The sequence below is a fragment of the Chiloscyllium plagiosum genome, unplaced genomic scaffold, assembly GCF_037043375.1.
Source record: "Chiloscyllium plagiosum isolate Xiang-an unplaced genomic scaffold, Cpla_swu_hap1 HiC_scaffold_45, whole genome shotgun sequence".
NCBI classification, from domain to species: Eukaryota; Metazoa; Chordata; class Chondrichthyes; order Orectolobiformes; family Hemiscylliidae; genus Chiloscyllium; species Chiloscyllium plagiosum.
Window position 1 is genome coordinate 17,570,485 of NW_028270183.1, and position 15,218 is coordinate 17,585,702.

At 40.3% G+C, this 15,218-nt stretch overlaps 1 protein-coding gene across 5 annotated transcripts in view; it reads left to right on the top strand.

Annotated features, from left to right (window-relative positions):
• The window catches only part of LOC122552188 (A-kinase anchor protein 8-like), a 33,197-nt gene extending 18,498 nt beyond the window's left edge, over positions 1-14,699 (top strand). For all 5 annotated transcript variants that reach the window (XM_087983225.1, XM_043694783.2, XM_043694784.2 and 2 more), the window contains 7 exons: positions 4,637-4,688; positions 6,528-6,594; positions 7,151-7,292; positions 10,103-10,208; positions 12,714-12,844; positions 13,284-13,379; positions 13,945-14,699. In XM_087983225.1, coding sequence (XP_087839351.1) covers positions 4,637-4,688; positions 6,528-6,594; positions 7,151-7,292; positions 10,103-10,208; positions 12,714-12,844; positions 13,284-13,379; positions 13,945-14,430 — 1,080 coding nt within the window. In that variant the 3' untranslated portion in view covers positions 14,431-14,699. The remainder of the gene's footprint in view (positions 1-4,636; positions 4,689-6,527; positions 6,595-7,150; positions 7,293-10,102; positions 10,209-12,713; positions 12,845-13,283; positions 13,380-13,944) is intronic.
• The last annotated feature ends 519 nt before the right edge of the window (positions 14,700-15,218 follow it).

Genomic DNA, 15,218 nt, shown 5'->3' on the forward strand with positions numbered 1-15,218 from the left:
GTATTCTAGTTTCGGACCTGCTGTTGTAGCCACTGTGTTTGTGGTGAGTCCAATTGAGTTTCTGGTCAGTGGTAACCTCCAGGATTTTGATAGTGGGGGAATTCAGTGATGGTAACACCATTGAATTCCAAGGAACAGTGGTTAGATTGTCTCGTAATCATGATGGTCATAGCCTGGCATTTGTGTGGCTCGACTGTCACTTGCCACGTGGCAGTCTAAACATGGATATTGTCCAGATCTTGTTGCATTTGCACATGGTCTGCTTCAGTATCTGAATGTTGTGCAATCATCTGTGAACATCCCCACTTCTGGCTTCTGTTTATATTTGTCAGCCAGGGGTTCCTGATTGGACCAGGTGACCCATTTTGGTTGACATGGCTGATCTTGTTACAATCACTACATCCCTCCACCTCTAAATCCAGGGACATAGGCCTATTCTTGTAGCCTCTCCTGGGCATTTTCGCCCCAGATAGAGTTTGTCTGATACGGATGGTGTGTACTGGATTGTAGTCTGCCTCTTGCTCCTGGAGCATCTTGGAAGAAATTCATCCACCTTTTCAGGTGGTAAAGGCATCATTGCTGTGACATCCACTGTGTCCATCTCGGGTTCCATGGTTTCTAGACGGAAGAGAACCCATAGATTCCAATAGCCTTTCTCAATGTTCTGAGACGCTGCATATGTTTTGCTCCCGCCCCATTTGCTAGTTTGCAGCAGCGGTGTTCAAATCCTCCTTGCGAATCCAAATGGGTATGTTGCAGGGCCATTTCTGTGCTGTCGGCACCAAACATCATCCCCTGAAATTAACTATCTCTCTTGCTTAGAGGAATCTTGTGTAGCTGACTGAGGGATGGTTGGATAATCAAATAGAAATCAGGACAGTTTGGTATCAATTGAAATTGTAGGCTGTTTCTTTAAACCTACCTTCAAAGTTTGAGCTGCTCTTTCTGCCAGACCAGGGAATTGTGGTCTGTTTTGGTATTGATGGAATTTTCTCACATCCAAGATGCTCACCTTTGCACTACTTGAACATATTTCCGCTCTACATCAGCCAGAGTCCAGGAGCCCTATGCTATTGGGCTTTTTTATGAGCCAACACTACCCCAATATCCTACGGGGAAGCATCACATGTCAGCACCTGATCTAGCTTAGGATCATAGTGTGGTAACACCTTAGACAATAGCTGCTGCTTCATTTCCATAAAGAAAGATTATGTCGAGACCTGAGACCACTTCCAAGGCTGACCCTTTTTCAGTAAGAGATGTATGGAAGCCCGAATTCATATGGACTTTTATAATAATTCACAAGCCCAAGGAGAAACCTAAGACACTGGTGTCGGAATGGGACACCTTTGATCGCCCTCGCTTTATCTTCCAACAGGTGTAATCTGTTCTTGTTGACTGTGTAGTTCAAGTTGGTCTCTTGGGTGCCTGGAACACGTTTTTCCTTCTAAGATATATCCCTGTCTAAGGATTATGTCCAAGTTGTCTAAGTGCTCTTTAATGGTCTTTTCTGTTATTAGCACAGCATCCAGATAAATGCTGACCTGCGGTAGACTTTTGTAAATATTCTCCATGCACACATACATTCACATACCCATACTTCTGCCTATATAAGGACCATGTGACTACTTAACCAGGTGCTTATTTTAGTTCTAATTTGGGTGTTGCTAAATAATTTAACTGTTTTAAGCCAAATGTAGGTGAGTTTTCCAAGGTGTGCTCTTCTAGATTTTTCTTAGTCAATTCAGGCCTAGTAGCAAGATTGAACAACTCACGTTTCCCAAATAACGGCATGGTGCTAGAAATGCTTACCCCAACTCAAAGACGACTACTATGAATGAATTTCTTCAGTGTATTTTTTTTCTCCTATTGCCACTGAAAGAACTCTATGCAGAGGTTGGCATCCCATGACCATGTCACGCATTATTCTATGTGGACTGTCTTTGACACTGATCCCGTTCTGTCAGCCAGCTGAGTGAATATTTACCTGTCAGCCAGGACTCTCTGATGGCCAGGTTAACAGCCCTAATAAGGGAACTCATTGTGAGGCTCACCTAGCTGGAGGGTAGTGGAGGCAGTGGGGCCTGGACTCTAGGGCTTTGCTGTTGCTGTTCTGGAAGGTGGCGGTAGCTGGTGGTTGGAACGCGGTGCACATTCTATGGCCAAGTTCATGCTGCAGAGTGGCTGCACTGCCTACGTGCTGTTTATCTCACACAGGTACCACAGCAACATGAACTTCCCACCCAGGCTGGCAACGATCAAGAGTGTAGCCCATTGCTCTCACTCACTTGTACAGTCAGGCTCAAGTCTCTCACATTAACCTTTGACTCGTTTACTGGAATGGGGAAAGTTGGAACAATTTTAGTCTCCCGCATGTGTGCTAGCTCTGTTTCTGTCGTGAAATATCTTTATAGGGTTTTAAAAGCAGAAACATGCTGGAGGAGTTCAGGTCTGGCATGTTGAAGAGAGATTCTGATTCCTGGTCGGGTGATTCCTGATGAAGGGCTTAATCGATTCTACTGCTCCTCGGATGTTGCCTGATCTGTGTTTTTCCAGCACCACACTCAACTCTAAGTAAGGGTGGGGAATTTGTTGTTGGCTCAGTAGCAGCATGTCACTGTGCTCAGTTCTGGCCTTCCTATAGGACAGATGTTGTGAAACTTGAAAGGGTGCAGAAAAGATATACAAGGCTATTGCCAGGATTGGAGGAATTGAGCCACAGGGAGAAGCTGAATAGACAGGCTATTTTCCCTGGAGTGTCAGAGGCTGAGGGGTGACCTTTCAAGAGGTTTATAAAATCTTGAAGCATGACCAAGGTCTTTTTCTGGGGTGGGGTATCCAAAACTGGAGGGCATAGATTTAAGGTGAGAGGGGAAAGATTTAAAAGGGACCTGAGGGGCAATTTTTTCACAGTGGTGCGTAAATGGAATGAGCTGCCAGAGGAAGTGGTGGAGGCTGGTACAATTACAACATTTAAAAGGCATCTAAATAAGAAGGATTTAGAGGGATATTGGTCAAATGCTGGCAAATGGGACAAGATTAATTTAGGATATCTGGTCGTCGTGGGCGTGTTGGACCGAAGGGTCTGTTTCCATGCTGTACCCCTCTGTGACTTTGTTACAATCCCTACACTATAAAGCTGAGCCACAAAGACACTCTATTCAACAACACTCCTTGGCTCTCTCATTAACTGTATAAGTTAATGTTCATCTTAGCAAAATGCAACTCCACATTAAACTCCATCTGTCACTCCTTGGCCTCTAAGTGGCCAATGGCATTGCTGGAGCAACACAGTTAAATTCTTGTTCTAAAACAGTGACACTGGGGTTGTCAAAGACAATCTGACAGTACATTGCATAAATTGACAATAGCATAACAGATGGCAAATAGGTTAGCAAAAATTGGGTACACTCGAACTCCAGGGAAAGTGTGGGAAGAGAGGGCGGGAGGACAGTCATTTGGAGGCGGTGCCTGTTTAATCACTGTAACAAAAGGCGCGATCACTGTTGGAAACACATCTTTTAATGTAATGTTTCTATTGGGACCTCGAGATCTCCTTTGGATAATCCGATTTTCGGATAATTGGTATTCAGATAATCAAGGTTACCCTGTAGATCAGTATGCTGTGCTCAATAACAGCAAACCGATACCACAAGAATTCCATCAACAGACAATACTAAACTTAGATCACTTATTGTTATTTATGCTGCTGCTCATAAAATTTTGTTAGTCACAAAATGTTTTACTACCAGACAAATGTAACTGTATTTCAAAGCAATTCACTGTGTAAAGCAATTCCAGGCATTTCTAACCTGTAACATTATGTAAATGCAAATCCTTTATCCCCACTAAATTATAGCAACCTCACAGAACAAAACAAATTTTCCTAAATATAAATATTTTTTTGAGATCTGGTTGTCTTATAATCTGGGGCTGAATCTCTTGATATTTTCGCAATGTGTCATTTTCATCGAGTTTCTTCGAGGGTTTCTCTCCGTGACTCCTTATGGGTTTTCTTGTGTTATTGCCAAAATGACCTTGTTGACCACATAGAACATCCCTACAGCATTCTTCTTTGGTGTTGGCCTGACCCCCTCATTTGTCATAGCCAGAAGTACTCGCTGTTATTGGAATGCCAGGATATTCCTGGCATTGGCATCATGTTTAAAAGGCTGTTAGGTACCAGATGAAGAGCTGGTAGTTTGGAGCTACAGATCATGATATTCCACAGTTTTCAGACTGGAAGTGGGATGGGGTAGAATTTACTCAAGGGCTGCAATATGGGTTATGTGGGATAGAAGGCAACCTGTTATCAGCTGTCATTAATTGCAAAGCAATGTAATTGTGAAATAGGACAGGGAGAAGGGAAGGAAGAATGTGGGCAATGTTGGTTTTTTATTTCTTGGTGAGGAATTTTTTTAGTATCGTTTCTGTGCTTTGGCAAGATACGGAATGCAAGTAAGGTTGTAGCTAAAGCATATTTAAATTTTTGGAGAGTTGTCTATCTTTGCTTTAACTATATAGTTGGTGCTTGTAATGGTACATCCTAGCTTACCAACCTGCGTTTAGGATTAAAACTACCCTGACTGCTTTGTTTTAGGAACCTAGTATTTACTGTGGATTGCCTCTTTTTCAGGGTGGTGAGGACAAGGATTCAAGTGAGAAAGGAGAGAAAAAACCAAAGCGTTGTAAGTTTAACTTAAACAGTACTTTCTTCAGTGATTGCTGTAAAGCTTGGTGATTTTCATTGATATACACAGTACAGGGGTATAGAAATGTCCACTTGTGTTTTTGTGTATGAATTCTGCTATTCATTCCCTCTTTCACTGTCAGCTTCTGAAATGGGGCATACTAGACTGAAATCCTGGATTGAGATATCATTCCTAAGTAATTCCTAGTCCATGCTTAGTTAAGTCTTCTTAGTAGAGACGTTTTTGGAGTAGGCAGGATAAAAACTCATTGGAATTCCACCATGTAGGTGATTTAAAGTAAGGACTAAGGAAAGCCGGCAAGAGCTTGGTGAATATTGAAGGGCTCCCAAGGATCTTATTTCCCAATCTTAACTGCTTTCCCAGTGTTATTTTCCTCCATTACTGCCAAAACAATTCTCTCTTCCAGCTGCACCTTAAGTTGTTTACATCCAATACTGTATGAAATTTGCTTTAGTTAAATGCTGCATAGAGTTTATTCTCCTAATTATGGGAAATAGATTTCGCTAGCCCTAGGTGCCTTTGAAAAGATGGTAGTGAGCTGCCCTACTTGAACCACTGCAGTCCATTTGGTGGTGTTACACAATGCTGTTAAGGAGAGAATTCCAAGATTTTGATCCAGCCATGCTAAAGAAATGGTGACATATTTCCAAGTCAGGATGGTGATTGGCTTGGAGGGGAAGTTGCAGGTGGTAGTGTTTCCCTTGTTTTTGCTGCCTTTGTTCTTCCAGATGGTAGTAGTTTGGAAGATGGTGTCTCAGGAACCTTTGAACTTCATGCAGTGCAGTCTGTTCTAGTCAATGGTAACTTCCAGAATGTTGATGATGGAGAAAAGCAGCGATGATATGACATACTTTCAAGCGGCCAAGTTCAGATTCTCTTTTATTAGAGATGGCCTTTGCCCAGCAGTTGTGTGGTGTAAGTGATACTTAGTACTTGTGAGCCCAAGTCTGGACGTTGTCCAGGTCATGCTAATTTGGACATGGGCTTTTGTGTAGGGAATCCTGAATGGTGCTGTACACTTCTGACCTTTGTCGGAGGGACATTTGTTGATCAGAACAGCTGAAGATGTTTGGGCCGAGACAGTGTCTTCAGCATTGCCTGCAGAGACATCCTGGAGCTGAAATAATCGAACTCCAAAAACCTCCATCATCTTCCTTTTGTGTCAAGTATGATCCCATCCAGTGGGGAATTGTCTTTCTGGTTTCCCATTAACTTTAGTTTTGCTAGGGCTCAGTGATGTCATGCATGGCCAAAACCAGAAGCTGTCTGTGGCCTAAGAATCCATTTTACTATTAGACTAAATGAGACTGTCCACATCCTTGGCATTCTTCCTGAATTGTATGCAAATTTAATAATGTTACTCTGAGCATGTAATTATCTGTAGATTTTGATTTTTGCCACTGAGATTTTCTTTGTGGAAACATAACATCCAATAAGGTAGTATAAAAATGTTTATGAATGGGTCATGTTGTATTTCTGGTTTATGTAGCTTGTCCTAATAGTCAGTACTAAGGAAACTTCACAACTTCCTAAATTTTTAACTGTCAATTTTTTTTAAAAGCCAGGAAAATCACTGATGCCATTTGTCAAATGCAGGCTTGAACTACCTTGGCCAGAGTGATCATTGGCCTGCGTATAAACCTCTTAAGCACTTGTAGAGAGAAATAAACAATGTTGCATGTTACTAGTGTACACCTGACAGACAAAGTTGAGGATTAATCACTTCACGCTTAGCAAATAAGGCTATAGCAGCAAGGCTTTGGTGCTTTGCATTCAATAATTAAAACATAAATTGACAATTTTATTTTCAAATAGTTCCTACTATGCAAGAGAAAAAGAAGACTGGCAAACCCAAGAAGAATCGTGACCGTCTCGCAGAGAGGTACTGATCACTAGTGCCATGGTACTATTTTGCTCAGGAATTAGTTCTTGTCTATCTTGTTTATTCAGTTTATGATCTACCTGTTGTAGAAATAAGCACTGCTAAGTTTCAGTGTAGTGTGCTTAAGAAAAGATGGGATTTCTTTTTTTAGCTGTTGTCTCTGTTTACGGAGGAAAAACTGGGTGATGGTGGTTACTGTGAACTCCCAGTGGTTGCACAACTGTGTCACTTAGGCTGGGAAAAAGGAGGTATCTCTACCTCGCAGGGCATTTTACTCTGAGGAGCTGCTACTGCTTTTGGCATATAAAACTTGAGCAGCTGCCCAAGCCACTTTAACACTTCATCTACTTAAATAACCTTGTCATAAAATAAGTGCAATACAATTTAATTCTGAATCTTGTATTGGAAATACCAGTATTGATATAATTTCATTGATTTGTTAAGTATGTAAATCGTTGCCTAATAATTAGAAGTGTAAATAAATGCTTTGGAGTTTCTTGATTGCCCTCAGACTAGATGATTTCTCATGTTAACCCTGTTTTTTTTTTCTTTGCAGGATAACATACGCCTGCTCAGTCTGCAAGTTCCGTACATTTGAAGATGAGGAGATTGCTGCTCACATGAAGAGCAAGTTTCACAAAGAAACTTTAAAATTCATTGGGACCAAGCTTAAAGCTCAGACTGCTGACTTCTTGGATGTGTGTAATTTTCTGCCTTTTCGAAATCTTAGTTCTCCAGAGGATATCCAATTGTACCCTTGAGTTTATGTTTGAAACCTTGGAGGTTTGGTGCTGTTAGTTCATTAGTAGTGAATAAATTCTCAAGCAGGTTACTAAGGTTTCACTGATTTTAAATGTCTGCAAATGTTGATTGAGGTCTACCTTGAGTGCTTCATGTGGCTGTGGACCAAATACATGTTCAATCATTACAGCCAATGGTGTTTAGGACAAGAAGAACAAATTGCTGGAGAAAGTTAGCATGTCTGGTAGCATCTGTGGAGAGAAAACAGACTTAACTGAAGAAGGGTCACTGGACCGGAAATGTTAAGTCTGATTTCTAACAGATGCTGCTAGACCTGCTGAGTTTCTCAGCAATTTCTATTTTCGTTTTTGAGTTTTAGCATCCATACTACTTCATTTTAATTTTACATGTAGGGACAAGTTGTTTTGTTTATGTCCCTCATTTTATTTTCTCAATGTCTCTCTGGCATAATTATATAGTAATCGAGAACAGAATCCCTGACCATGGTTTCCTCCAGTTCAGAAGCCAGTTGAATGTACCTACTCCACTTCAGCTGATGACTAACCGTGCTATGATCAAGGAAGAAATTGGCATATTTGAAGTACTGATAATTAAGCTTTAAACTGATGGAGCTTCGCAAATCAGAAAAGATTTGCAAGGATCTTGCCAGGATTGGAGGGTTTGATAGGAAAAGGCTGAATAGACTGGGGCTATTTTATCTAGTGTCAGAAGCTGATGGGTGACCTTATAGAGGTTGATAAGGTCATGAGGGGCATGGATAGGGTAAATAGACAAAGTTCTTTTCCCAGGGTGGGGAATCCAAAAGTAGAGGGTATAGGTTGAAAAGGGGAAAGATTTAAAAGGGATCTGGGGGGCAACCTTTTCATGCAGAGGGTGGTGTGTGTATGGAATGAGCTGCCAGAGGAAGTGGTGGAGGCGGGTACAATTGTAACATTTAAAAGGCATCTGGATGGTCTTATGAATAGGAAGAGTTTAGAGGACTATGGGCTAAGTGCTGGCAAATAAGACTAGATTTATCACGGATATCTGATTGGCATGGACAAGTTGGACCAATGGGTCTATTTCTGTTCTATGTGTCTCTGGTTCTTAACTCCTAAACAGGAGAAATTTGCAATTTCACATCAATGTTAATCTTAAGATTTTAACCAGAGAATCAAACCACTGAACCAACTTAACTCACAATGGCATGCTCTAGATGTCAAGAAATGTGCTGGTTAAGTGGATTGGCGTTGCTGAAAATTGTCCCATAGTGTCCAGGGAGGTGCAGGTTAGGTGTGTTAATCATGGCTAAAAATCCCATGTGGGGTTACAGGGTGGGGTTTGTGATTGCTTGGACTGCATATTTGGTGGGCTAAATAGCCTCTTTGTGCACTGTAGGGATTCTGTGATAGACTGGTTCCTCTAATGAAATGCCTTCCTGGGAATGTTCAAACCAGCAAAACTATCTCTAGATCTAATCTATCTGCAAGTATATTATAGCAAAAAGAACACCAACACAAGTTCACCAACATCAGCACTTCGAATCCTCAATGAAGAATTCTAGAATAATATTATCTCGTTCTTGTTGGGATGCAAGCATGAGACTAAATTCTTCATAATGGATAAATAATTATTTAAGAATCAACTCTAAATTACATTGTCGTAATGAACAATGTCATAGAATATATAATACTTGAAGATAATCATTTCACTTAAGCAGATAGTCAGCACTCTTAAGAAAAGTGAATATTCAGTGCTGTATTTTCTGACTAATGAGTGTTAGATGTGTAATCAGTTCAAGATAGTTATAACATGATTATTCTGCTTTAAATTTATACGCAATGTTTAAATCCTTAAAAAAATCCTTTGGATGTTCAAACAAGTAAAATTAAAAGAAAATTACACTCTCAAACTGGAATAATTCCATTACAGTGCCTTTGCCTCAACCTTCAAGAAAGTTGATGTCAAACTTAAGATCAAAAGTTTATCTGTCGATATAGAAGAGGCTTTCTTTGTTCATTGTATACCGCAAAAACTTGTAAATTTGTTTTTATTTTACAGATTTTTTTAAAATGAATGGTTTACTGATTTGTCTGCTTTCTGTCTCGATTGTTTGACTGTTTTCATTAAGTAATGATATTTGACGTCCTTGAGAGTCACACCATTGTTTTCTCTCCGTTCCTTGACAATAATTTGAATGTTGCGTGGTGTATTATTTCTATGATTTCTTTGCCTTAGTTGTTTTCATTTAGTCTGTCATCTTCTTGACATGGTTTGGTTCTGCTGATGTTTGGCAGCCTTTTGGTACCTGTGCAATGTAGCCATTCTATGCTTGTGTAAATTTGATGGACTTTGCAATTCAGGGATCACACTGTAGATGTTTGTATGTGTGTACTTTCATCTGGGGTGACTAGCTGGTCATCAGAATTATGAATTTTGTGACTCTGGCCAATTAGTCATTCTTTTATAACAGTGAGGGCTCCATTCCTGAGAACCCCTGCAAATGATCAAATTTTCAAAAGCACAGATGGTTAAAAATATCACTGGATATGTGATTTTTGGCTGCAGATAGGTGAACTCATGATTTTACAGATAGTGAGGATTTACTGTATGTTTTACTTGTAATTCTAATCTGCGCAGACCAGTTATACCACGAGTTACATGACCTGTATGTGTCACTGATTTTACAGTTAGCTACTCAGCATCTGTGGAGCAATGTTGATGTTAAGTTCATGTGTGGTAATGGTCTCTTCTAATTTTATTGCAGGAGTATATCGCTAACAAGAACAAAAAAACGCAAAAACGCCGGGAACAAATTGGAGATGAAACTATTCTGAAAAAGCAGCTGATGCAGCAACATGATGTACTCCAGGGTAAGTCAGAAACTAATTGCATAATGCCCACTTGTATTTGATTTGTAAGAATTAATTCTGTAAACAACATGTAGCTGTACAGGATTTTAGTTAGGTCACTTTGGGAATATTGTGCGCAATTCTGTTCTCCCTCCTATTGGAAGGATGTTGTAAAACTTGAAAGGGTTGAGAAAAGATTGACAAGGATGTTGCCAGGGTTTGGAGGGTTTGATCTAATAGGGAGAGGCTGAATAGGCTGGGGTTGTTTTCTTTGGAGTGTCGGAGGCTGAGGGGTGACATTGTAGAGGTTTATAAAATCATGAGGGGCATGGATAAGGTAAATAGACAAGGTCTTTTCACTGGGTTTGGAGAGTCCAGAACTAGAGGGCGTAGGTTTAGGGTGAGAGGGGAAAGATTTAAAATGGACTTAAGGGGCAACATTTTCAAGCAAAGGGTAGTGCATATATGGAATGAGTTGCCAGAGGAAGTGGTGGAGGCTGGTACAATTACAGCATTTAAAAGGCATCTGGATGGGTACGTAAATAGGAAGGGTTTAGAGGGATAAGGGCCAAGTCCTGGCAACTGGGACTCGATTAATTTAGGATATCTGGTGGGCATGGATGAGTTGGACCAAAAGGTCTGTTTCCATGCTGTACATCTCTATAACTCTACGTATAAATATGTAACCGTGTAAAATAAGTTTGGTGAATTTAGGGAGGTGATGCCTGGACTATTAATCCAGAAACCGAGGTAATGTTCTGGGGATGTGGGTTTGAACCCTGCCATGGCAGGTAATGGAATTTGAATTCAATTAAAAATCTGGATTGAAGACACTAATAATGACCATAAAGCCACTGTTCATTATTGGAAAGCAATCTATCTGGTTAACTTATGTCCTTCAGGGAAGAAAAACTGCCTTCCTTACCTGGTTTGACTTGTGTGCAAGTTATGGACCCACAGCAATATGGTTGACTCTTAAATTGCTCTCTGAAATGGCCTAGCAGGCTGTTCAGTTGTAAAAATTACTAGAAAGTCTCAATGAGGAAATAAAACTGACCATCTAGTATCGACCTAGGCACATGACATGACAATAAAAATAGCTTGCCAACCCTGCATATGGGGCCAGTGCCAAAATTGGGAGAGGGGTCTCATGGACTAGTCAAGTAGCAGCCTCTCACAGTCATGCTCATGGAATTTTACCTTAGATACTGTTCCAAACATCATCAACTCTGCTGTATCCTGACCCACTGGCAGGACAGAGCCCAACAGAAGTGGCAGCACAGTCAGGAGAGAGTTGCCCTGTGTATCATCAGCATTGACTTGAGATACCAAGAAATTCAGCATCAGGTCAAACCTGGGCAAGGAAACATTCTCCTGAATACTATATAGCAGTGCTCCATCATTTAATGAGTCAGTGCTCTGCCATGCTGAACAGCATTTGGAGGAAGCATTGATGGTGCCAAGGGTGCAGACTATACTCTGTGTGGAGGGTTTCAGTGTTCACCTTTTAAGAGTAACTTAGCAGCAATTACTGATTGAGCTGATGGAGTCTAAAAGGACATTGCTGCTTGACTGGGTTTATGGTAAGTGGTAAGGGAACCAACAAGAGGGAAAATAAACTTGATCTCATCCTCACCAGTCTGCCTGCCTCAAATGCATCTCAACATGACAGTATCTGTAAGAGTGACCACCGCAGAGTCCTTATGATGTCCTGTGTTTACATTGATAAAAATTTACATTGTGTTATGTGGGCACAATTACAGTGCTAAAGCGAACAGAATTTGAACACAACCAGCAATTTGAGACTTTGCTCCTCATAGATGCTATGGGCCAACAGCAGCAGATAAAATATATCTAAAAACGAGATGAGAACCATGGGACTAATGTGCTCAACAGTATAGGCAAGAAGTGGTACATCTGAAAATGAATGTATCATTAATAGATTCTGCAGTCCTGCTACTTCCATTTGCGAGTGGTGGTAGCTAATTAAAACAAATCACTGGGGGAGGTGACTCCACAAATACCCCATCCTGAATGAAAGGGGCACTGAGCTCATGGGTACAAACAATAAGGCTGAAGCGTATGCAACAGTCTTCAGCCAGAAATGCCAAGTGGATGATTCATCTCTGCTTCCTCCAGAGATCCCCAGCATCACAGCTGGCAGTCTTCAGCCACTTTGCTTCATTCCATGTGATGTCAAGAAACTGTTGGAGGCACTGGGTAATGCGAAAGCTGTGGACCCTGACAGCGTTCTGGTGATGTACTGAAGAGTTGTCGTCCAGAACCTGATGCACCTTTAGTCAAGCTCTTCACTACATCCGCAACAATGTTCACCTGTTTGCTCTGAATTATGCTTTGGTTTCCAAAAGTCCCCACAGAAACTGGACAGATCTACAATTATTGTCAAGAGTGGTCAAGTAAATCCACTTTTTGTTATAATGCTTTGTACTTTCATTTAATTTTGGATTCATGCCTGCTCAATTCAGTTAAGTTTTATTTTTCTAACTAGACTTTTTTTAATTGTAGGAATTGGTATGGAACAATGCATGAAAAAGGTGGAAGCAGCTCATTGTATGGCTTGTGAGCTATTCATACCTATGCAGACTGGCTTCATTGGGCAGCACTTAAGGTCAGCTGAGCACAACAGAAACCGCAAAGTAAGTGATGGAATGGTTTCAGGTCAGTGAATTATTTGACTATAAAACATAATCACAAGCTACAAGAAAAGCATTTGCTTTGAACTTAGTTTTGTCATTGCAATGATAGCTGAAGTCTTCATCCCCTTTTTTTTTCTTACCATTCAATGCCCTTTAATCACCCCTCCTTACTGTCTGCATGTCCCCCACACCATTTAAATAGGCAATTAAAGGAGTATTGTATGCATTGGGGAACTGTTTGTGATGGTTGATATGTGGCTTTATCATTTTTTGCCATGGCTTCACATTTGTTGTACTTTCAGTATTTTGATAACTGTTAGAAGTACTTCTGGATATATGTGGATTTGATTCTCCGTTCAAGGTATTGAACTGAAAAGTTCAACATGAAATCACAAATTTGTACAGTATTAACTTGCTACTGTTTCTTTCTATTAACCAGATGGCAATTGAGAGAGCCAAAAAGGGTAGCCTAGTTATTGCTAAAAGCATTCTGAATAACAGCAACATTGCAACAATGCTAGAGAAATATGTCAAGGTAAGCATATAATAATCTTGTTTGATCACTATTGCAAAGAAAGAAAGAAAGCACTTAATTGCCTTGTCAAACATTAAGTCAGATTTAGCAAAGGATTAACGTTGAGCCAAGATCTCTGAACTGCCTGATATAACTCAATTCTGAGCAGCTTATCTGAATGTCTAAATTTGTTTGAGACAATTTATTTCTGTTCTGCTCTCGAATATTCCATTTATGCTCCATGTTGACTGCTTTTAGTTGTGGGACAGTTTCACTTATGGACAAGACTATACAAATTTAACTTAAAATTGTAAAGCTTAGCAGAAAGGATTCTTGGCCCAAATGTAAGTGAACTAGTTCTGAAGTATGACTTTGTTCTGTTGAGTACAATCTCTGGTAGTTGATCAAATTTGGATTTGTTCAGAATCACACACCTTGTTTCTAAATTTTAGTAGGGTTAGAGTTAGGCTCTTGAATAAAGGAATAAAATAACATTCCCAAACCACTGATTTACATCACATCATTGTTCATCCTACTCAAACCCAACAATACCTAATGCTGCTTGTTAAAATTATTTTTTCCCAAGGGTGAAAAACCATTCACTGATGATCCAGATGACAAAGATGAAGAAGAAGGTGGCATGCAAGAAGGCGATGGTGATGGTGATGGTGAAGGTGATGGACTCAATGACAGCATGAATGATGGAGATAAGAGAGAGGGAGAAGAAGGAGAAGGTGATGAAGAGATTGAAGGTGGTGATGGTGAACAAGATGATGGCGAACACGATGGCGAACACGATGGCGAACACGATGGTGAACAAGATGATGGTGAAGAACATGCTGAGGGTGATGAAGGAGAAGAAGCAATAGATAGATCTGAGGATGCTGTTGATGCTGCAGATGAAGACATGGAGGCAGAGGGCGAGCCTGAAGCTGAAATGGAAGACTTGGGAGGAGAAGGAGAAGATGATGCGACTGAAAGCAAGGACCCTGAAGAGCCTTTTGAAGCTGATGAAGATAAGATTCTGGAAGGAGAGGATGATGCATTGCCATTTGACACAGAGTTAGAGTAAATTTAGTGTGACTTGATAAACAGATGTGGATAAATGATTATGTTCCTCAGTCATTCACTAAAGCTTATACTAGTTTTAACGTTTCTCATTGTTTGACTTGCTAGTAGATTTGTGTTATTGCTGTACTTGAGTTCCAGCTGATTGTGTTTCATGAGTCTAGTAAATGCTTCCAATGTACTGTGCTGAATGGCTTTTCATGATGTAGACTATAAGCTTGCCTGAACCTTTGTGTGAAACATTTTACAATAAACATTCTTTCTATAATCTGACTAATGTGACAATCTTTTGAAGCATGTCAGATGAGCATCTTCAGGACTAGACATTATGAAAATGAGTTGTATGGAATGAATCTTTTGCTTTTGCCAGTTTAAGAACTGAACCTTTTGGGCTTTGTAAACCAGGGCACTTTGTTTGGTCACACAAAATAGTTTGTTTCAGGTTGACCTTTGATTAGAACCAAGATGACATGAATAGCTAATAAAGAAGCAACAAAAAAGAAAATGGGTAGGCAAGATGAAGTAGAAGGTTGTGATTAGGTGGAGGTCAGGAGATGATTAAATAAGTTGATAATGAGAGACAAGGAAGCGTTGATAAGAAACAGAGCACTATCTATAGCATTGAAACCACGAGGATGTATAAATGGTTACGGCAGGATTCCTGTTAAATACTATGACAGAAGTGATTTGTATCAATTCCTTACACTTTACAAGTACCTTTATCAATAGAGCAAGTTACAAAACTTCTTGGGCTGTGGTGCCTGCTGGATTGTTCCTCCTTTGAATCCATCC